The 17296-nt window shown below is 44.8% G+C and overlaps 1 protein-coding gene across 3 annotated transcripts; it reads right to left on the reverse strand.

Moving 5' to 3' along the window:
* Positions 1-19: 19 nt before the first annotated feature.
* LOC129839453 (vacuolar protein sorting-associated protein 54-like) lies at positions 20-16918 on the reverse strand. 3 transcript variants are annotated; one of them, XM_055906924.1, is made up of 24 exons: positions 16796-16918; positions 15118-15289; positions 14446-14690; positions 13960-14044; positions 13757-13791; positions 13371-13502; positions 12876-13261; positions 12379-12505; positions 12177-12224; positions 11613-11720; positions 11315-11370; positions 8756-8852; positions 7887-8242; positions 5811-5940; positions 5430-5611; positions 5196-5308; positions 4143-4206; positions 3922-4027; positions 3699-3786; positions 2547-2668; positions 2334-2414; positions 2110-2217; positions 1779-1873; positions 20-1455 (listed from the first exon to the last, which is right to left on the reverse strand). In XM_055906924.1, the coding sequence occupies exons 2-24, from the start codon at positions 15257-15259 to the stop codon at positions 1350-1352; spliced, it is 3012 nt and encodes a 1003-aa protein (XP_055762899.1). In that variant the 5' UTR covers positions 15260-15289; positions 16796-16918; the 3' UTR covers positions 20-1349. The 3 variants fall into 3 exon arrangements, with proteins under 3 accessions (XP_055762899.1, XP_055762900.1, XP_055762901.1); XM_055906925.1 differs by having other exon boundaries at positions 12177-12206; positions 16796-16917; XM_055906926.1 differs by lacking the exon at positions 12177-12224 and having other exon boundaries at positions 16796-16917.
* Positions 16919-17296: the final 378 nt, after the last annotated feature.

A 17296-nucleotide genomic window follows, 5' to 3' on the forward strand; every position in this document is an offset into this window, starting at 1 on the left:
AAGGCCAAAGTAGAAATGCTTCCATATTGTCCCATGTTTTATTCAGTTTCCTGGGATTCAAGACAAACACTCAGATTTCCAGTTTGCCACACTTCCTTACCCATCTTAACCAGAGCAGCAATGAGTGCCCAACAGTCATATGCTCACAGACAAGCATACACAGGCACTCAAACAGTATACTATTGTAAAGAAGTCTGTCTTTGATATTTATCAAAAGTAGGCACTTTTGAAGTAGACCACTTTTTACTGGATGGTGCTTTTTGTTATATACACCATTAGATCCTCTTGCATAAGGTGTAATGCTCACAGTGTAGACAGGCAGTGAATAGAACTGGGAAACAAGACTTTTGGTTGGAGCTCGACTACTTTAAAAAAAGACAAACCAATCAGAGGCTAATGTTCGTTCATGCATCCAAGAAAAACAACGGGTGACAATGCTTTAAATAGAATGACTTAGCTTGGGCATTAGGGAACAATTGTGCATATATAGTCTGTCAATGCTCAAAGTGGCATTGTAAAAGAGAAATTGCGCACTCTTACTGTACAGACGGCACAGTAAAGGTTTAATTTAGGGCCGTGGAAGGGAACGCTGGAACAATTGATTGGAAGGAATTTGTTTGCAGTTGTATTCAGTGCAAATTACGCTCCATCTGAAGCTCTCTTTAGAGAACAGTGTTTTAGTCAACTTAAAATGCCTTTTATCTTAAACATGGGTCTGAATCCGTGAGTGTGTCGAAGTGGCCTTGTACTTCGTTGACCGACGCAAGATAAACAATATGCTTTCAACCTGAACAAAAAAACTCAGTTCTTTAGTAAGTGTCATGTTCTGAACCATGTCAGCATTTCAGTCCAATCAAAGTCCATTTATTAATCTGTTTTTAATTAGTCATCTATAGTTGAATTACAGTGTGATGAGGTAACGGGCAGCAGTTGCGTCCTAAAAGTCTCTCGTATCTCATTGTAGCCCCCCTAGAGAGCTGCTCTTTAAAAAACAAAAAGCCCATGTCAGTGTCTGAAATGGCACCCTATTCCATAGATCATGCACTAGTGGTACACTGTATAGGGAATAGGGCACCATGTTATGTAGCCTGTCCTACACAATGGCCACTTCAGTGTTTGGTCCCACACCGTTGCTGCCTGGGGCAGTTTCTCCCTTGAGGAAGCACCACTACCAGACCTCCTCCACTCTCTTTCTGTACACAGACAGTGTGAGATCCCTGGGCAGGCTGGCTGCTGGAGGTGCAGTCTCTTTACAACAAGAATCTGAGTAGAGTTAGTTTCTCCCCTCCCTCCAGGGTGGGTTAACATGGCGTTACACACTGTAGGTAGGACGACTACTACCCCCATCATCACCTCTTCTGCTCCCAGATCTCAGCCATGTTCAAGTCTAGCTTTTCAAGTGTCCTCAGTGATTGAACGTTCTCAGTGTAAAACGCGACATCCACCGTCACTAGCCTGGAGCGGGGTGAGAGTCATTATGGGGGGGGGGAATCAGAGAAGAGCTATCAAGTCCATTGGAATTGTCTTTTAACTTTAGTGACAAGAAGATGTTTTATCAGACACATTAAGCCTAGTTCTGGACAAATGACTTTCATTAGATTCTCCATTGAGCATTATTTTTAGTCCAGGAGTAGGTTTAATCTGTGTCGTGAAAATACATGTTTATTACTCTATTTTTGGTATGGTCAAGCAGAGATGACTGTAGGACAAATTTTGGGGCAATATTACAGAAATGTTCTCTCTCAACCACCACAGAATCAGACTAGAGAAACACTCACCCGTGTTGAGGTCCACCGTCGTGGTGCACCCCGAGACGGGCCAGCTGCCTTTTAAGGTGAATTTTAAGGCGGGCATTGATCCTCAGGAACAACATCTAGGCCCAGAGAAAAGAAACAGACAACGGTACCCTCAAAACGCAACATATCTAGTCAGCTGCGAATGCAATGAAGACAACGTGGACCGTGCCCAGTATGTTGTAAAAGCGCATGAGAATAGCGGTAGAAGTAACTACAGCGTAGTTAGGGAGTACATTGTATTATACATTATTACACATTTGAATAATTAGAAGTCATTGAATAGGATCTCTGTGGTATTATTGGCATATATTACCTGTGCCTGTTCCTCAGGTAGCAGCTCGTAGAGGGCTTCATGCATTTTGGCCATCTGTTTACAGACGTTGCGAAAGCAGGCCGAAGGCATGGGGGCCTTGACTTCATACTGGCGGGAGACGAGGTAGATATATGTTGATACACTGATTGACATTGCTGTAGCCAATTTTATAAAGTGGTATTGTAGGGGAGAGTTTGAGAGCGGTTTGGACCTGTAGAACTCACCTTAGACAGCACCTTCTCAAACATGCTGTCCATGATCGACACCAGTTTAGCAGAGATCTCCGCTATGTGATCGTTGTAGTCCTGGCCCCCCCCAAAAAAATAAAAACAATTCTTAAAACTCAAAAAAAGGCCTACACCGTCGTGTCACTCACGGCTTACAAGTGAATCTCCGAACTAGAGTACTGTCCTCCGTGCGTGGTGGTCAGTGCTCACCTTAGTGATGTGGTCAAAGTGCCTGAGGACGCTGTACTGCTTTGGCGTCAGCTTGGTCTCAAAGTGGGCCCTGATGACGGGAATGTAGTGAACCACCAGCTGAAGACAGCGAGAGGCCAGGGCTGAGGAAAGACGCACACTATGGTTATTTCTACACGGACAACACAGATGGGAACACACAGCTATACTAATGTAGAGAGGTAACCCTGTAGTGGGGCAAAGTGAATGGTTTATATTATTTCAATGCTATAGCCTACAAAGAAATACATTGTGAAGCATTTGCGAGTGCGACACAATTGGCTGGTAGGGACATAAAGCACTCAGCATTTAAACATTTTGTTGTATTAAATCCTTATAGGCTGTGACTTATTTAGAATTCAATACAAATTAATCAAAAATGTACTTATTAGTGCCTTTGAATGTATTTTTGAGAAGCACACGTTTGGCCAGTCTGTGGCGTCAGACTCATGCGATGGTGCCTGGAGAGCCGGCCGGCAGCGGAGAATATCCTCTCCACTCTTGCAGAGCCACTGGGGATGCTAAACACCCTTTTGGCCACTCTTAACAGGCTGGGCAGAGATGCAGTTTTTTTTTCTCTATAGGTAGAACCCGTTAACCCACTGTTCCCTGGCCTACCAGGGAACAGTGGGTTAACGGCCTTGTTCAGGGGCAGAACGAATGATTTGTACATTGTCAGCTCAGGGATTCGATCCAGCAACCTTTCGGTTACTGGCCCAGCGCTCTAAGGTTAGAGATCTGATTTTTAGGTTAGAAATACTTTGCTACAATGACCCACATCGTTCCTTTCTTTCTTTAAGCATGTGCATGTAGTAAGTCTACCATCATGCTTTAGGGATACGCATCTTTTCAGATTCCACGATGATTCTTTAGTTGTGGACACTACATACACCACACTCCCTCTCTTGCTCTTTGTAAGTCACCTTGATTCAGCATCTGTGTTCAGTTTCTTTACTAAAATATTTACCGAATTAAAGCAAGGGGCTCTAGATAGCGTCGCACAAGTAGACTACAAATGCACTCTGGGCCGGGCATGCCCTGAGCTCGTGACGTGAGCGCTACCGACGCTCCAGCCTTTGGGAATCGCACGCTCCACTCCTCGCTCCAGCTCCGCTCACATACTCTGGTACATACCCAGGTTTTTAGTGGTGATGGTCTTGAGTCCCACCACTTGTAGTGCTCCTGCCCCCAGGACCAGCTGGCAGCTCCGCGAGTTGAAGTGCTATCAGAGAGAGAGGGTCAGGGACCATTCAATACAACATGGCAGTTTGTTAGTGGGATGCTTGCCAGGTAAATGTAGACGACTCTCAGACCATCCTTCTAGACTGTTGCCACACAGGGGGTGGTGTGTCGTTACCTTGAGGAGGTCTGAAAGGCGGGTGAGCATGTCCGTGGAGATGGACGGGATGTCGTTGACACACTGACAGTACTCCAGGAAGATCCGGATTAGCAGTAACACCGTGCTGATGAGGAGGACACAGAGATCACCAGTCAGTATCATTGTTTCCCTACATGCATTCCGTTTTGAATGTGGGAGTGGAAAGGCGCATTTATCATAGTTAGTCCATCAAAACTCACCCGACAACAGCATATTTCTGGCCATCAATGTGCAAATAATCACTTGGTTTCCTTTCTTCTGTGCCTGGTGTTGAGAAGACAGGAAATAAACTCAGTCTGGGGACAGCCAAATATTTTTGGGGGACTGACAGTCGTGCAGAGCGTGGGTCAGTGACAGACTATGGTAAGCATGGTATACATAGCCTAAAATTCACTTTGTGATCCACCAGCCACTGTGGCAGGGAGATGAAAATATCCACCAGCCACTGTGGCAGGGAGATGAAAATATCCACCAGCCACTGTGGCAGGGAGATGAAAATATCCACCAGCCACTGTGGCAGGGAGATGAAAATATCCACCAGCCACTGTGGCAGGGAGATGAAAATATCTACCAGCCACTCAGGTCTTTTACCACCCAAAACATTTTTGCCATAATTACATAAAAAGTTGTTTTTGTTTACGCTTTGTAATGTTTCTAAAAACCAGAAATGTATTAGTACGAAGTAATGTGGTATATTGCTGAATTTCATTTCATTTTTTGTGACCTGAGTCCAAACTATCGGAGACAAAATGTTCAGCTGCCCCTTTAAGTGTCTCTGAGATTTGGGATCTCTCTCTTTGCTATCAGTTGAAGCAGCAGACTCAAACTAACATTGAAAAACAACCACGCAATGTAAATAACCAAAAAACACGAGGACAAAGTTTCACTTTTGTAAACTTGAGTAAATTAGACCAACTTTCATACCTGTGCACAGCGCCTCAAAATGAATCTATCAGCACTTAATTCAGTGTGCACAGCTCCCCTGCCAGGCAGTGTTACAGCGAGAGGTAGGATATAGGATTCCTATATATTTGAGAAATATTTTATAAACAGATATTGCAGCATGTCTCTAACCCCAACTGTGCTCACACTTGACTTTTGACAATTTTTATTTGAATGTAATGCTCGCACTGTAGAGTCCTGCAAATTGACCACCCGCCAACATGGCTGGTGAAATAGACATTCTTACCTGCCAATATCTAAATCTACACGTGGGTGGCGGGTGTTGATTTTATGCTCAAATGGTATATTACCTTGGGGTTTGCGTTCGGGTAGTGTGATCCTGCCATCTGCTATGGAGTTAACCAGGTCCTGGAATTCTGCAGGAACCTCTGCCTGTTTCCACCGCTCATTGTCCAGCAGCAGACTGGAGAGAACCCACACACACAGTTAAGATAGACGGTTTTCAAGTTCCTGAAGTATTGCACATCTATTCCCTATTAAGGTGTGTGTGTGTGTGTGTGTGTGTATACTCTCCAGTCTAATACCTGAGCTTGGTCTTGCGCTCCTCGTGGAAGCGGTGGACAAAGCGGTTGGCCTGGCTCTGTAGCGCCCCCCTTAGGGACACACTGCGTCTGCAGCACAGCTCCTCCGTGTCCCTCACAAAGCCTTCCACCGCCTGGGACAGAAACACAAACTCAGCCGAGCTCAGACGCTCCAGGGAGCCATCCTGGCGGAGAGAGAAAGTGATTATTCGAGGTTACAAAACAGGAAACACTACCAGCAGAATTGGAGTTACTCCAATTTGACATTGTCAATTCAGAACATCAAACCCTGTCTGTACAGTCACACACAAGCCAGCTGAGAGTGCATTGGTCACGCTGTGTGTTGTTTATCCTGTCATGGCATGCGTTAAGCTAGCTAGCTACCTTGGCTCTGGCCATGAGGACTTTGACACAGCGGTCGTGGCTGACGTCTGAGGCGTTGTAGAGCAGCTCCTGGATGTTATTGGCCACGCGGCCCAGCTCCAGGTCACTAGGCATCATGTCCTCACTGGACCTGCAGCCAAACAGACAACATAGAAATACAATTACTAGAAAGACACTTTTTTTTTTTTTTTTTTTTTTACATTCTATTTGTATTGTACAGAATACAGAGAGCACTTAGGAAGGGACACTCCATTTTTTATTGTCTACTACAGAGTATAGAAAGGTCCCAGCTGGTCCCAACCTTCAAATATATATACACTCATTGGGCAGTTTATTCGGTACAGCTATCTAGTACCAGGTCGCCCCCCCCCCCCCCAGCCTGAATTCTTCGGGGCATGGAAATGTTGCTCAATTGGTATCAAAGGACTTAACGTGTGCCCCACACCATTACGCCTGTACCGTTGACACCAGACAGGATGGATACATCCTGGCTTAAACCAAATCCTGACTGTCATCAGCATGACACAATAGGAACCGGGATTCGTTGGAGCACGCAATGTTTTCCCACTCCACAATTGTCCGGTGTTGGTCATTGTGTCCGCTGGAGCCGCTTCTTCTTGTTTTTAGCTGATAGGAGTGGAACCCGGTGTGGTCGTCTGCTGCAACAGCCCATCCTTGATAAGGATCGACGAGTTGTGAGTTCCGAGATGCCGTTCTGCACACCACTGTTGTACTGCGCTGTTATTTGTCTTTGTGGCCCGCCTGTTAGCTTGCACCATTCTTGCCATTCTTTCGACCTCTCTCGTCAACTAGCTGTTTTTTCGCCCACAGGACTGCCGCTCAAAGTCGCTTAGGTCACTCGTTTTGCCCATTATAACGTTCAATGGAACAGTAACAGAATGCCACGATGCCTGTCTGCCTGCTTTATATAGCAAGCCACGGCCACGTGACTCACTGTCTCTGTAGGTCCAGTTTTGTGTATGGGGTGGTGTATCTAAAAAACTGTCCAGCAGGTGTATACTTCCATAATTTGTTCGAACTGGTACTGGGCTACCTTGAGAGGCGTCATAGAGAGACTCACCTTTCCACAGAGGGGTCATGTTAGTGTGTAGCCCAAACTGTTCGGATGCTACAGACAGAAGTTGGCAGAACCGACTTTAGACAAGTCCCGTGACACTTGTGGGGGTCGTAGGGAAAAATGGTGTTTGTGAGTCTTTATATAAAAGGGGTCATTATAGTTTTGTAGGCCAAACTGTTCGGACGCTACAGACGTTTGTGAGAAGACCGATTTTCGGGATGTCTCCTGGTCTAACAGCTGGTCTAACAGCCAGCTTCCGCCGCAGAAGCAGAAGGCTGACATCAGAGGGTGCGGTGGATATCTCTAGCTTAAACAGGGGGATGTTTTTATTATGTCAACTTGTTTTCCAAAGGGGGGCAGATATCGACTCTAGGGTCAACCATGGCAAAATGCATAGAATTGCTGGAAACTTGCTTTAAAACAGCTAAATGTTCTCTCAGCTCCATGGGAGAATATGTAGAATTGCAGGAAATTAGAGCTATAAAAACCACAAATATTTCACTCAGTCAATTGAGAAATGTGTAGAATTTCAGGAAATTGGCTTAACTTAAAATGTCTTTACACCACCATAATGGGGGCCTCAAATATGTTGCCTCGCCAACGGACCGACTGCGCCCACTGCCCCACCCACTGCCACCACCTAAGCCCCTTTTTGATCCAGAATAACCCTGTATTCTCTGGTTGGGGTACGCTCACACCATTCAAACACGAAAAGCTGCTTTTTAACATACTTCCTTAAAACATTTTGGAAGGAAAACTATTTCACATACATTGTAATTAATTACAGGTCATATTTGATAGAAATCTGGAAACACTGGACAGTTACTTTGATTTCCTGAGTGTGTACAGCTGTGCAGCATGTATTGAATCTTTTTCACACTGCCTTGCCAACCCAAACTTTACTTTGGTGGAAAAATAACCAGGCCAGCACAGTATAGCCTGACTCAGTAGTGTTAACAGTGTGTGTTTGTGGTTGGTGAAGGTGGTGAGTGACTCACGAGATGCCGGCAGCCCCTCCTGGCTGGAAAGCGTGTTCCCTGCTGGAGGACGACTCGGTGGTCCCTGAGGCGGAGTCACTACCACAACCATCCAAACGTGACAGGGCCTGCCTGGGCCCCACCGTGGAGCTCTGCTCCTGGCCCCCGCTTGCCCCCGGGTGCAGCTGGGCATCATTTAGAGCGTCGCTGATGAACAGGCCCTCGTGGGTGAGGTAGGCCAGTTCTGCTTCCCCCTGGTTGAGAGGGGTCCCTGGGGCTTCAGCCAGGCCCCCCGCCGCAGCCCGCTCCAGCAGACGGCTCTTCTGGTTGCTGTCCAGAGCCTCCAGCACCACATTCCTCACCACACTGAGCGTTGCCTGGATGAGGACATAATGGTTAACTTATAGGGCAGAGGAACCAACTACCAGGGTTGGGGTCCCTTCCATTTAAATTCCAGTCAATTCAGAAAGTAAACAATTCCAATGAGAAATTTCCCTTATTGAAAAGCATTGAAGAGAATTGGTATTTCAGTGTACTTCTTGAATTGAAATGGAGTTGACCCCAACCTTGCTAACTACACCAGATAAATAAAAAGGCACAGATCATCAACTTCGAGTCCTACAACGGGCCAGTAAAGTAATGCACTTTAAACAGCTGGTTTGCACGTCAACCAAAGAAAAATGTGTAGACACTGCCAAAATAACAAATGCGAAAGTGTTATATTCTTCCATGCCAATTTATATAGCAAGACATCTAACTACCTTTCATTTTCTTTACCTCTAAATACACTTTCTTCAAGTATTCTATTCAGCAAGAGGACAATTCCATAAATCCCATTTTGATTCAATCTAACCGACCGGGATTGTATTTTAATAAAGTATGATCCTCACCTTGATCCTCTTCAGGAAGAGAATGAAGTTCTCAAAGACGGACTTCAGCAGCTCAAACCACTGGGGGAAGGTCATCAGACGCATCTGGTCTGCCAGCCTGACCAACCAGAAGCAGAGAGAAGGGTTGTATTCATTAGTGCAAACCATATCAAAATGTTTTGCAACAGAAAGAGGAGGTTCTTGTCTTCAATAAAAAAATGTAAAAGTACAACTGCTTGCGTTTTATTCGTTTAGTCAGATTGTGTATTATTGTGACAGATGAAGATCAGACCACATTTTATGAGTAATCAATGCAGAAATCCAGGTCATTCCAAAGGGTTCAAACCTTTTCTTGCAACTGTATATGTATGTACGTACGCATGCACACACAGGAAAATCCAATGTTTGGCTTTAATTGATGCAGGAGGGCTGGGAAGTTGACCAATCAAATTTAAATAAAATGTTTTGTTCATATCCACTTCTAAATCTATTGTCAAAACATGCTCTACCAGCCGGTTGAGAATAGGGTTAATCGGTTATGGGACATATTCAGGTTCTTCCAGTTGGTGTCTAGTGAATACGACCCAGGGGTATTGTGATGATAAACTTTAACAACATAGCAGATAGAAAAGTACAAAAATAAAAACTGACCAAATTCCAAGATTTAATTTCAAACCTTGATTCAATTGGGAGACGATCAAGTGCATTCGGAAAGTATTCAAACCTCTTGACTTTTTCCACGTTTTTTTTTTACGTTACAGCCTTATTCTAAAATTGATTATAGTTTCCCCCCCCCCCTCAATCTACACACAATACCACATAATGATAAAACCAAAACTGGTTTAGACACTTTTGCAAATGTATTAAAAATAAACTGAAATAGCACATTTACATAAGTATTCAGACCCTTTACTCAGTACTTTGTTTTAGAAGCTTTGGCAGTGATTACAGCCTCAAGTTTTCTTGGGTATGATACTACAAGCTTGGCACACATGTATTTGGGGAGTTTCTCAAATTTTCTGCAGATCCTCTAAAGCACTGTCAGGTTGGCTAGGGAGCATTGCTGCACAGCTATTTTCAGGTCTCTTCAGAGATGTTCTACTCCTGCATTGTCTTGGCTGTGTGCTTAAGGTTGTTGTCCTGTTAGAAGGTGAACGCTCACCCTATTCTGAGGTCCTGAGCGCTCTGGAAGAGGTTTTCATCAAGGATATCTTTGTACTTTGCTCCTTTCATATTTCCCTTGATCCTGACTAGTCTCCGAGTCCCTGTCGCTGAAAAACATCCCCACAGCATGATGCTGCCACCACCATGCTTCACCGTAGGGATGGTGCCAGGTTTCCTCCAGGCGTGACGCTTGGCATTCAGGCGTGAATCTTGGTTTCGTCAGACCAGAGAATTTTGGCATTCAGGCCAAAGAGAAGATGGTTGTCATTCTAAAAGGTTCTCCCATCTCCACAGAGGAACTCTGGAGCTCTGTCAGAGTGACCATCAGGTTCTTGGTCACCTCCCAGACCAAGGCTCTTCTCCCCCGATTGCTCAGTTTGGCCAGGCAGCCAGCTCTAGGAAGAGTCTTGTTGGTTCCAAACTTCTTCCATTTAAGAATGATGGAGGCCACTGTGTTCTTGGGAACCTTTAATGCCGCAAGACATTTTTTGGTACCCTTCCCCAGATCTGTGCCTCGACACAATCCTGTCTCAGAGCTCTACGGACAATTCCTTTGACACCATGGCTTGGTTTGTGCTCTGACATGCACTGTCAAATATGGGACCTTTATATAGACAGGTGTCTGCCTTTCCAAATCATGTCCACTCTGAATTTACCACAGGTGGACTCCAATGAAGTTGTAGAAACATCTCAAGGATGATCAATGGAAACAGGATGCACCTGAGCACAATTTCGAGTCTCATAACAAAGGGTCTGATACTTTATTTACATAAGTTATTTGAAAAAAAAAAAGAAAATGTATTTGTTAGCAAAAATGTCTAAAAAACAGTTTTTGCTTTGTCATTATGGGTTATTGTGTGTAGATTGCTGAGGATTTGTATTTATTGAATACATTTTTGAATAAGGCTGTAACGTAACAAAATCTGGAAAAAGTCAAGGGGTCTGAATACTTTCCGAAGGCACTGTCTGTCTCTCTATTTATGCAACAATGAAAATTCAATAGCAAAAAAAAACTAAAAAACTTGCGGGGCCAAATCAAATGATCCGAAGGCAGAATTTGGCCAGTGGGCCGACTGTTGAAGAGCCCTGTCCTAAACAATACGTTTATCTGACAATCTAACGTTACGCCCTCATAATTAGATTTCCACACCCAGATCGGTTTCACAGCCCTCGCGTCATATTCCAAGCGCTCCTTTCAATGGCAGGATGACAGATTAACACAGTCTAACTCATTGTTGTTGTTAAGACAACCATACCCAACTGGTTTAGCTTCCTTTCCTTTGTTGAGGAAGGATTCTCAGAACACCAGGCCATATTTTGACAACACCTCCAGTGCATTCGGTAGATATTACCAGCAGCTCAATGTGCTCAAGCAATTACAAACGCATTCAATGTATATCTAGCTGTACTACTCACTTTGTAACGATGTCAGTGTCGATTTCTTCAATCTGCGACACCGAGTCGACAACAGACTGTGGGATAAGAGTATGTTACTTTCCATATCTGTTTTACCAACTCAAAATGTATTTCTTGTTTGATACAGGTGTGCTAGTTCAGGAATAGACCAAAGAAGTGGAACTCGGAGGGGGTGCTGGAGGAGAGGTTTGGGAAATACTCTTAACATGTCAAAACCCCTTTCCCAATTTCACCATAAATGTTTTTGATCATGAAGTATAAGTCTGTTCTTTGATACTTTTTATGTCTGGTCTCTTACCTGTGTGACGATGCTTTTGGCTGCTAGGATCATCTCGTCGCTGTAGATGTCCAGAAAATCCAGCTTCCGTTGCCTGAGCAAACCAAACACCAAAGACTCCAGCCTGTCCTGTCTCCCCCCCACCCCCCCAAACACACACACACACACCACACACACACACACACACCACACACACACACGCACACACAGAGTGAGCAATACTATAAAACCCAATAACTCCAATCAGAGTAATTCTTCACTTCAAGAGATCAATTATGATAAGACACCAATTCATCAATTAAAATAAACAAAGAGATTCATATTTCAAACCAATTAAGACAACGATTTCCACATAACGGGGATAATTAAAATCCCCTTCAGAGTCATTCAAAGTTACCATACCCATAATAACAAAAAGGCAATTGCCAATTGTGCTACTGAAATGTAAATTTGGCTGATGATTGAAGAGATCAACATATTGATGTTTTCCTCTGATCTGAACAATCTATACAAGAGTACCCAAAATGTGCCATTTTTATTCACTTGATTCCAAGTAGCAAACTTGTTCGGAAGAGTCAGACCCACCTTTATTGAGACTGAACGTTTGTATTGCATCTGTGAGAACAGTGAGCACTGTGACAAAATACAACCTCAGTTTGGTGCTCCAACTACATCTACACATTCTCAACATTTTCCATTTATGGTTGAACTCAACCTATAGAGTTCAAACCATACCTTAATTCAAATGTAAACATTGTTTATATTTTTTCATCTCAATGGTACAGACCTTCTCCATGACCTGTCCGTTTTCCTCCAGACTCCTGCTGAGGTCACTCCTGGAGTACATGCTAAAGTCCTCCACCATCATCTTGTCTATCAGCTTCTCCATCTCACACAGCTGCGAGCCCAGGTGTCTGCAGGGGGGGGGGGAGACAGGAGACGTCACAGGGTCCAAAGGCCACACTCTGAATACACAGAGTAGTTCACTATGGGACTCGTGTTTAAAATGACTTATATTGACATGAAACTCTGTGAAAAGTATTCTGACTAGAAGTGGAGTGTATTTGAAACTTTCAGCATGATACAGCTCTGCAACCACGCTGTATTTGTGCTTCAAGCTTACTCACAATAAATAGTTGTCGTGGACTGCTGCTTACTATGATTTGTTGTATGTTGTTTGTCTCATATGAGCGTCAGCGCATTTAAATCAGACAAGTGTCACCACTGTGAGCGTCGATAGATCTGAGTACGTAACCCAAACATGCTAGACACACCCCCCCCCACCTGAAGCTGTGTATCCCCTGCAGCTCCTGCTGCAGCACCTCCTTGGTGGTGGCGATGAGCTCCAGGGCCCCAACGAACTCCGAGGTGGAGAGCAGCAGCTGCACAGTGGGCTGGCTCTGATGCACCGCCGCCATCAGCTTCAGCTTGTTGTGCAGCCGCGCGCAGTTGGAGCGCGTCAACGCCTGCCGCAGTGCCCGCAGCGGGCCTTCGCACATGATGCGTTCGATGGCGGCCGTGCGGCCCCGGAGGACTGCCACGGCGCGGGCGGTTTCGGTGAGGCGGTCCTGGAGCTCGTGCTGGGAGGACATGGCGTGGAAGAAGGCCTCGGAGCGCAGGGAGATCTGGCGCGCGATGCTCACCTCCACCACGTCGAGGTAGTGGCTCAGCTGAGAAAGAGAGGGATGGAGAGAGGGAGAAGCCAACAACAGGAAACATGACGGTGAAGCAATGAAACAACGCAGGACATGACAATTGTTCAAATTGTCGCCGGCTCACCTTTTCCTGTAGTAACCGTGACGATGCCATGTCCCTGCTGCTCTTCCGCCCAGCGCTGTTGAAGTGGGACCATGGTAGGACCGCGTTAAAGGTCGTTGGGTCGTCTAGTGCAAAGTCAGGCTTCATGAAGATCTGTTTAAGCCAGACATCAGGCAAATATTCATTTTGGAATCCAGAACAAAATATTATGTGTGCTGCTCTGTCTAGACATGGGAGATATTAATACAATTAAAAATATATGATATAAAAAAACGTTTACGGTATTAATGACCGATTGAGGATCATGAAAGCATACAGTCGAATCAAGGGGACAAAACGGTTCAATAGGGCTCTAGAAATCCCCACAACTCACACGGATACAACACAAAACAAGAGGAAGTAATTACCTTGGGCACCTGCTCCAACTCCGTTCTTGATTTGTCTACGAAGAAGAGAAAGTGAAAGAGCACATTAGTTGAATCAACTCACTTCAACACTGAAAGGAAATTTGATATTTGACAAAACAAATAAGATTGATTTGTCCGTATGGTCCAGAATAGATACTGTAGGCCCCAGTCATTATGGTGCAGAGCTGTTTAATATTGCATACCGTGGTTGTTTGTGATGCTGGAGACAGCATCCAGCTCATCCTTGTTGGGACAGATATTCTTGCATCGCTCATGGATTTTCTCCCTCTACAGAGAAACACAGACACAATTTAGTTTAGGCCTAATAGCTTATACAGTTTAATTATAGTGGATACATTTTCTTCGTGCTATTTCGACCATGAGTAAAGGGAAGAGGACAAAGTCTTAGAAATAGCTTAAAAGGCCATGTTCATTACATTCAAACAATAGAAAGAGGATTTGACACCTGGACTGTGTTCATCAGGCACCAAACAGACAAACTGGAAGGGACTATCTGGATTTGCCCAATAAGAAATGCACATTTTTATTTTCCATTGCAACATGTTTTTAAGTGTTTTCTGTTGCATGCCCTAATGAACACAACCCAAGCCAGACAGTGGCCTCTACTTCTGTCCAATCTACTGAATAATTCAAACTGAATGACAGGGGCAGCAGGGTGTGTTGGTTACCTGAGCTGTTTCCTGCAGGTAGGGGCCAAAGTGTTCCTTTGTGATGTTGGGGAGGTAGAAGGAGGGCATGACTTCTGTCTCGGCAAAGTCCAGGCCCCAGGATTTGGTGAAGAAGTCAGACTCCCTCTTGGCCAGCCGTGGGTCGTTCAGCGCGGCTGGAAGGTTCACCTTGGAGTTGTACACCGTCCACCTCTCCTGGTTGGCCACCACCGACGGGCCCTCGCACAGCCCCCGGGCTGCCTCGCCTGAAAGGGCACGTGGGAAATGTAGTCAGTAGAAACCTTCAGCAGTAATAAAACATTTAATGCATCTTGAGATGCATTCCATGGTTGCGCTCCAATTCTCTAGCCTGACCCACTATCCTCACCGATGCGCTCTTACTGAGGCTACCAATTCTCTACTACCCTTCACCAAGAGGTGTGCACTATTTCACTTCCGTTAATGCATTTAAAAGCTTTGTATTGGTGCAAGAATGGCTGGAGGGAGTGCCTTACACCAGTCCATTCCTTTTAAATCCATGAGGGAGAGTGTACAAGTGCAAACTTTGGGAGAGGGGTAGAAAATAGGACTGAAGTCAGCATATGGTTGATCAACAGTGACACAAGATGAACCTTTATAGATATTAATCTTGTAAGACTGCTGGCCAACCATAAATGTAGGCTAGTTCTTTACCCGTGGGCTCCTTGGGGCAGACGTCGGGCAGGGAGTGGACGGGCCTGTAGTGTCGTGAGGAAGAGTCCCTGTCCTTCCGGAAGATCCCCTCGTTGCCACCACTGCTGGGATGAGGCACTGGGGAGGAGCTGTGGGAGGCCATGGCATCGGTGCACCTCTCCACGGAGGCTAGCTGAGTTAGCAAACATAGCACTGAGTCAGAGAGTATCAATACAAAGACATAGCCTAAACATTCATGCTTGCGGTAACAAAATAACAAGCACTAAACCGGACCATCTGCAGAGTTCTTAGGTCCAATGGCATTGAAAATAGGGCCATAGAAAACTTGTGTCGGTAGTCAATCCATTCAAAAGTCAGCCCATTTTTCTGTGCACGGCAATGACTCAGTTATTGTCACAAGTCACTAGTGTGAAGCAGAAGTGAAAGTGCAGATGTATTGATGCTCAGACAATTCTGGCTCAGAGGTGCATTTGAGCAGATGAGGAAAGCGATGCCTTTTGACTCACTTCCTCTGTGTATTGATTCAGTTATTGCTTTGTCTGCATAACTAGCCCAGTCTACCTAAACTGAATGATCAAATTCAAAGTAATTCATCATTGGTGGTTAAGGTAGAGGGTGCCTAGAACAGGGCCTATGTTAACCAATATAATCAGACTAGAAGACAGTGTTGTGTAAGCAACAGACTATGATTAACTGCCTACAGGAGCGAAGACCCTTTGTTGTCTAATCTGTCTGTTGAAAAGATTAGGGTGAAAGGTGGGCAGGTGCCTAGGCTACAATCAGCTCCTGACAATATCGATGTGCTGTCAGTTTCAGTAACATACATTATCGAATGCAGGGTGAACTTAGAAAACCAGAGACATAGATATATTACGTCTGTCATATGACTGATTTACACCAACGTCACGCGCATCACAAGACACTGAACACGTCATTGGGCAATGACATCGTAGCTGCCTATTTCAACAACGTCAAATGTTAACGCATGTAGCTTGCTAACTAACTTAATGGACAGCTACAGTCAGCCTAAATTCGCTAGCTATATGGATCAAAACTGTACTATTCAAAATGTCAAGAAAATATAGTCAGCTATTTCTGCGATTCAGATAATGTTCCAACTCCACCAGGGATGATGATGTGGTCAATTAACCAACGTTAGCTGGGTAACTTATCTGATCAGATGACAGTTTTAACTTACATTAACCTAGTTAGCGTTAGTTATTTCACTTTTTTAATAGCTAGATAACTGAGAAGAGAGGTGTTTGCCTCACCACACTGCTAGACAACTGCAGCGCCTTAACTATCTCAGGTGGGGAACAAGATGGCACGATAACTCTAGTTAGCTAAGTAGGTAACGTTAGCTACTATAGCTAAATATTAAACACCGCCGTCCACATTCACATTTCCCCGTCATGCGGCAACTTTAACCGTCATTGACCATTTTTCTAATTACTCTTTACAGACGAGATACGATCAACTCTTCGAGCATCGATATTCGAGTAGCTACCCACGACTGCAGCGACCTGAAGAGACCAGCTGGTTACACGTAGACTGATAATCGAAGCTAGCAAAATGCTAGCCCGACAGCCAAACAGAGACGGAAGCAGTCCACACAAATACATGACCGCTGAGCTTTTTCTGAAGAGCAGACAAAAAGAAGATGCGTCATGTCTGGTACCTGTTGTTAGAAACACATTAGTTCTTGATTCTTCTTTCCACCATCACGCAAACATTAGACGAACCAGGAGAAAACATCAAGCAAACCACCGCCGCCGGTACCGTAACCAGGATGCACTGCGCGAACACTCTTCTTCGAGTTCTTTCGTGCATAACGATGCAGTCAATTTCGTCACAGCACACTGTTACAACGTACTTTACTGCAGGGATGGGCGTGAGGGCCATGAAGGGCTGCAGTGGCCCTTGGCGTGGGTCTGCGTACCCACATCCATACACCCCCTCCCCACCTTGCAAGCAAAACATTTTAGTGGCCCCCCACATGTGAGTGAAGAGATACAAAAAATGTAAAGTTAATTTCCTGCAATTTTACACATTTGCTATGGGGTGTAGAGAAAATGGTGCAGTTTTAAAGCAAGTTTGCTGCAATTCTACACATTTAGCCATGGGGCAGAGAGAAAATTTTGCAATTGTATGACTCATTTCATGAAATTCTACTAATTTT

This window comes from Salvelinus fontinalis, chromosome 40, assembly GCF_029448725.1.
Source record: "Salvelinus fontinalis isolate EN_2023a chromosome 40, ASM2944872v1, whole genome shotgun sequence".
NCBI classification, from domain to species: domain Eukaryota; kingdom Metazoa; phylum Chordata; class Actinopteri; order Salmoniformes; family Salmonidae; genus Salvelinus; species Salvelinus fontinalis.

What these genes read in the sequence shown, in the direction of transcription:
- LOC129839453 (XM_055906924.1), bottom strand. Translation starts at nt 15,259, where the DNA reads ATGGCCTCCCACAGCTCCTCCCCAGTGCCTCATCCCAGCAGTGGTGGC. An exon ending in GGAGGGGCTGCCGGCATCTC is followed by an intron (nt 5,941 to 7,886) that starts GTGAGTCACTCA and finishes GTTTGGCTGCAG; the next exon opens with GTCCAGTGAGGACATGATGC. An exon ending in GACGGTGGACCTCAACACGG is followed by an intron (nt 1,456 to 1,778) that starts GTGAGTGTTTCT and finishes ACCCCGCTCCAG; the next exon opens with GCTAGTGACGGTGGATGTCG.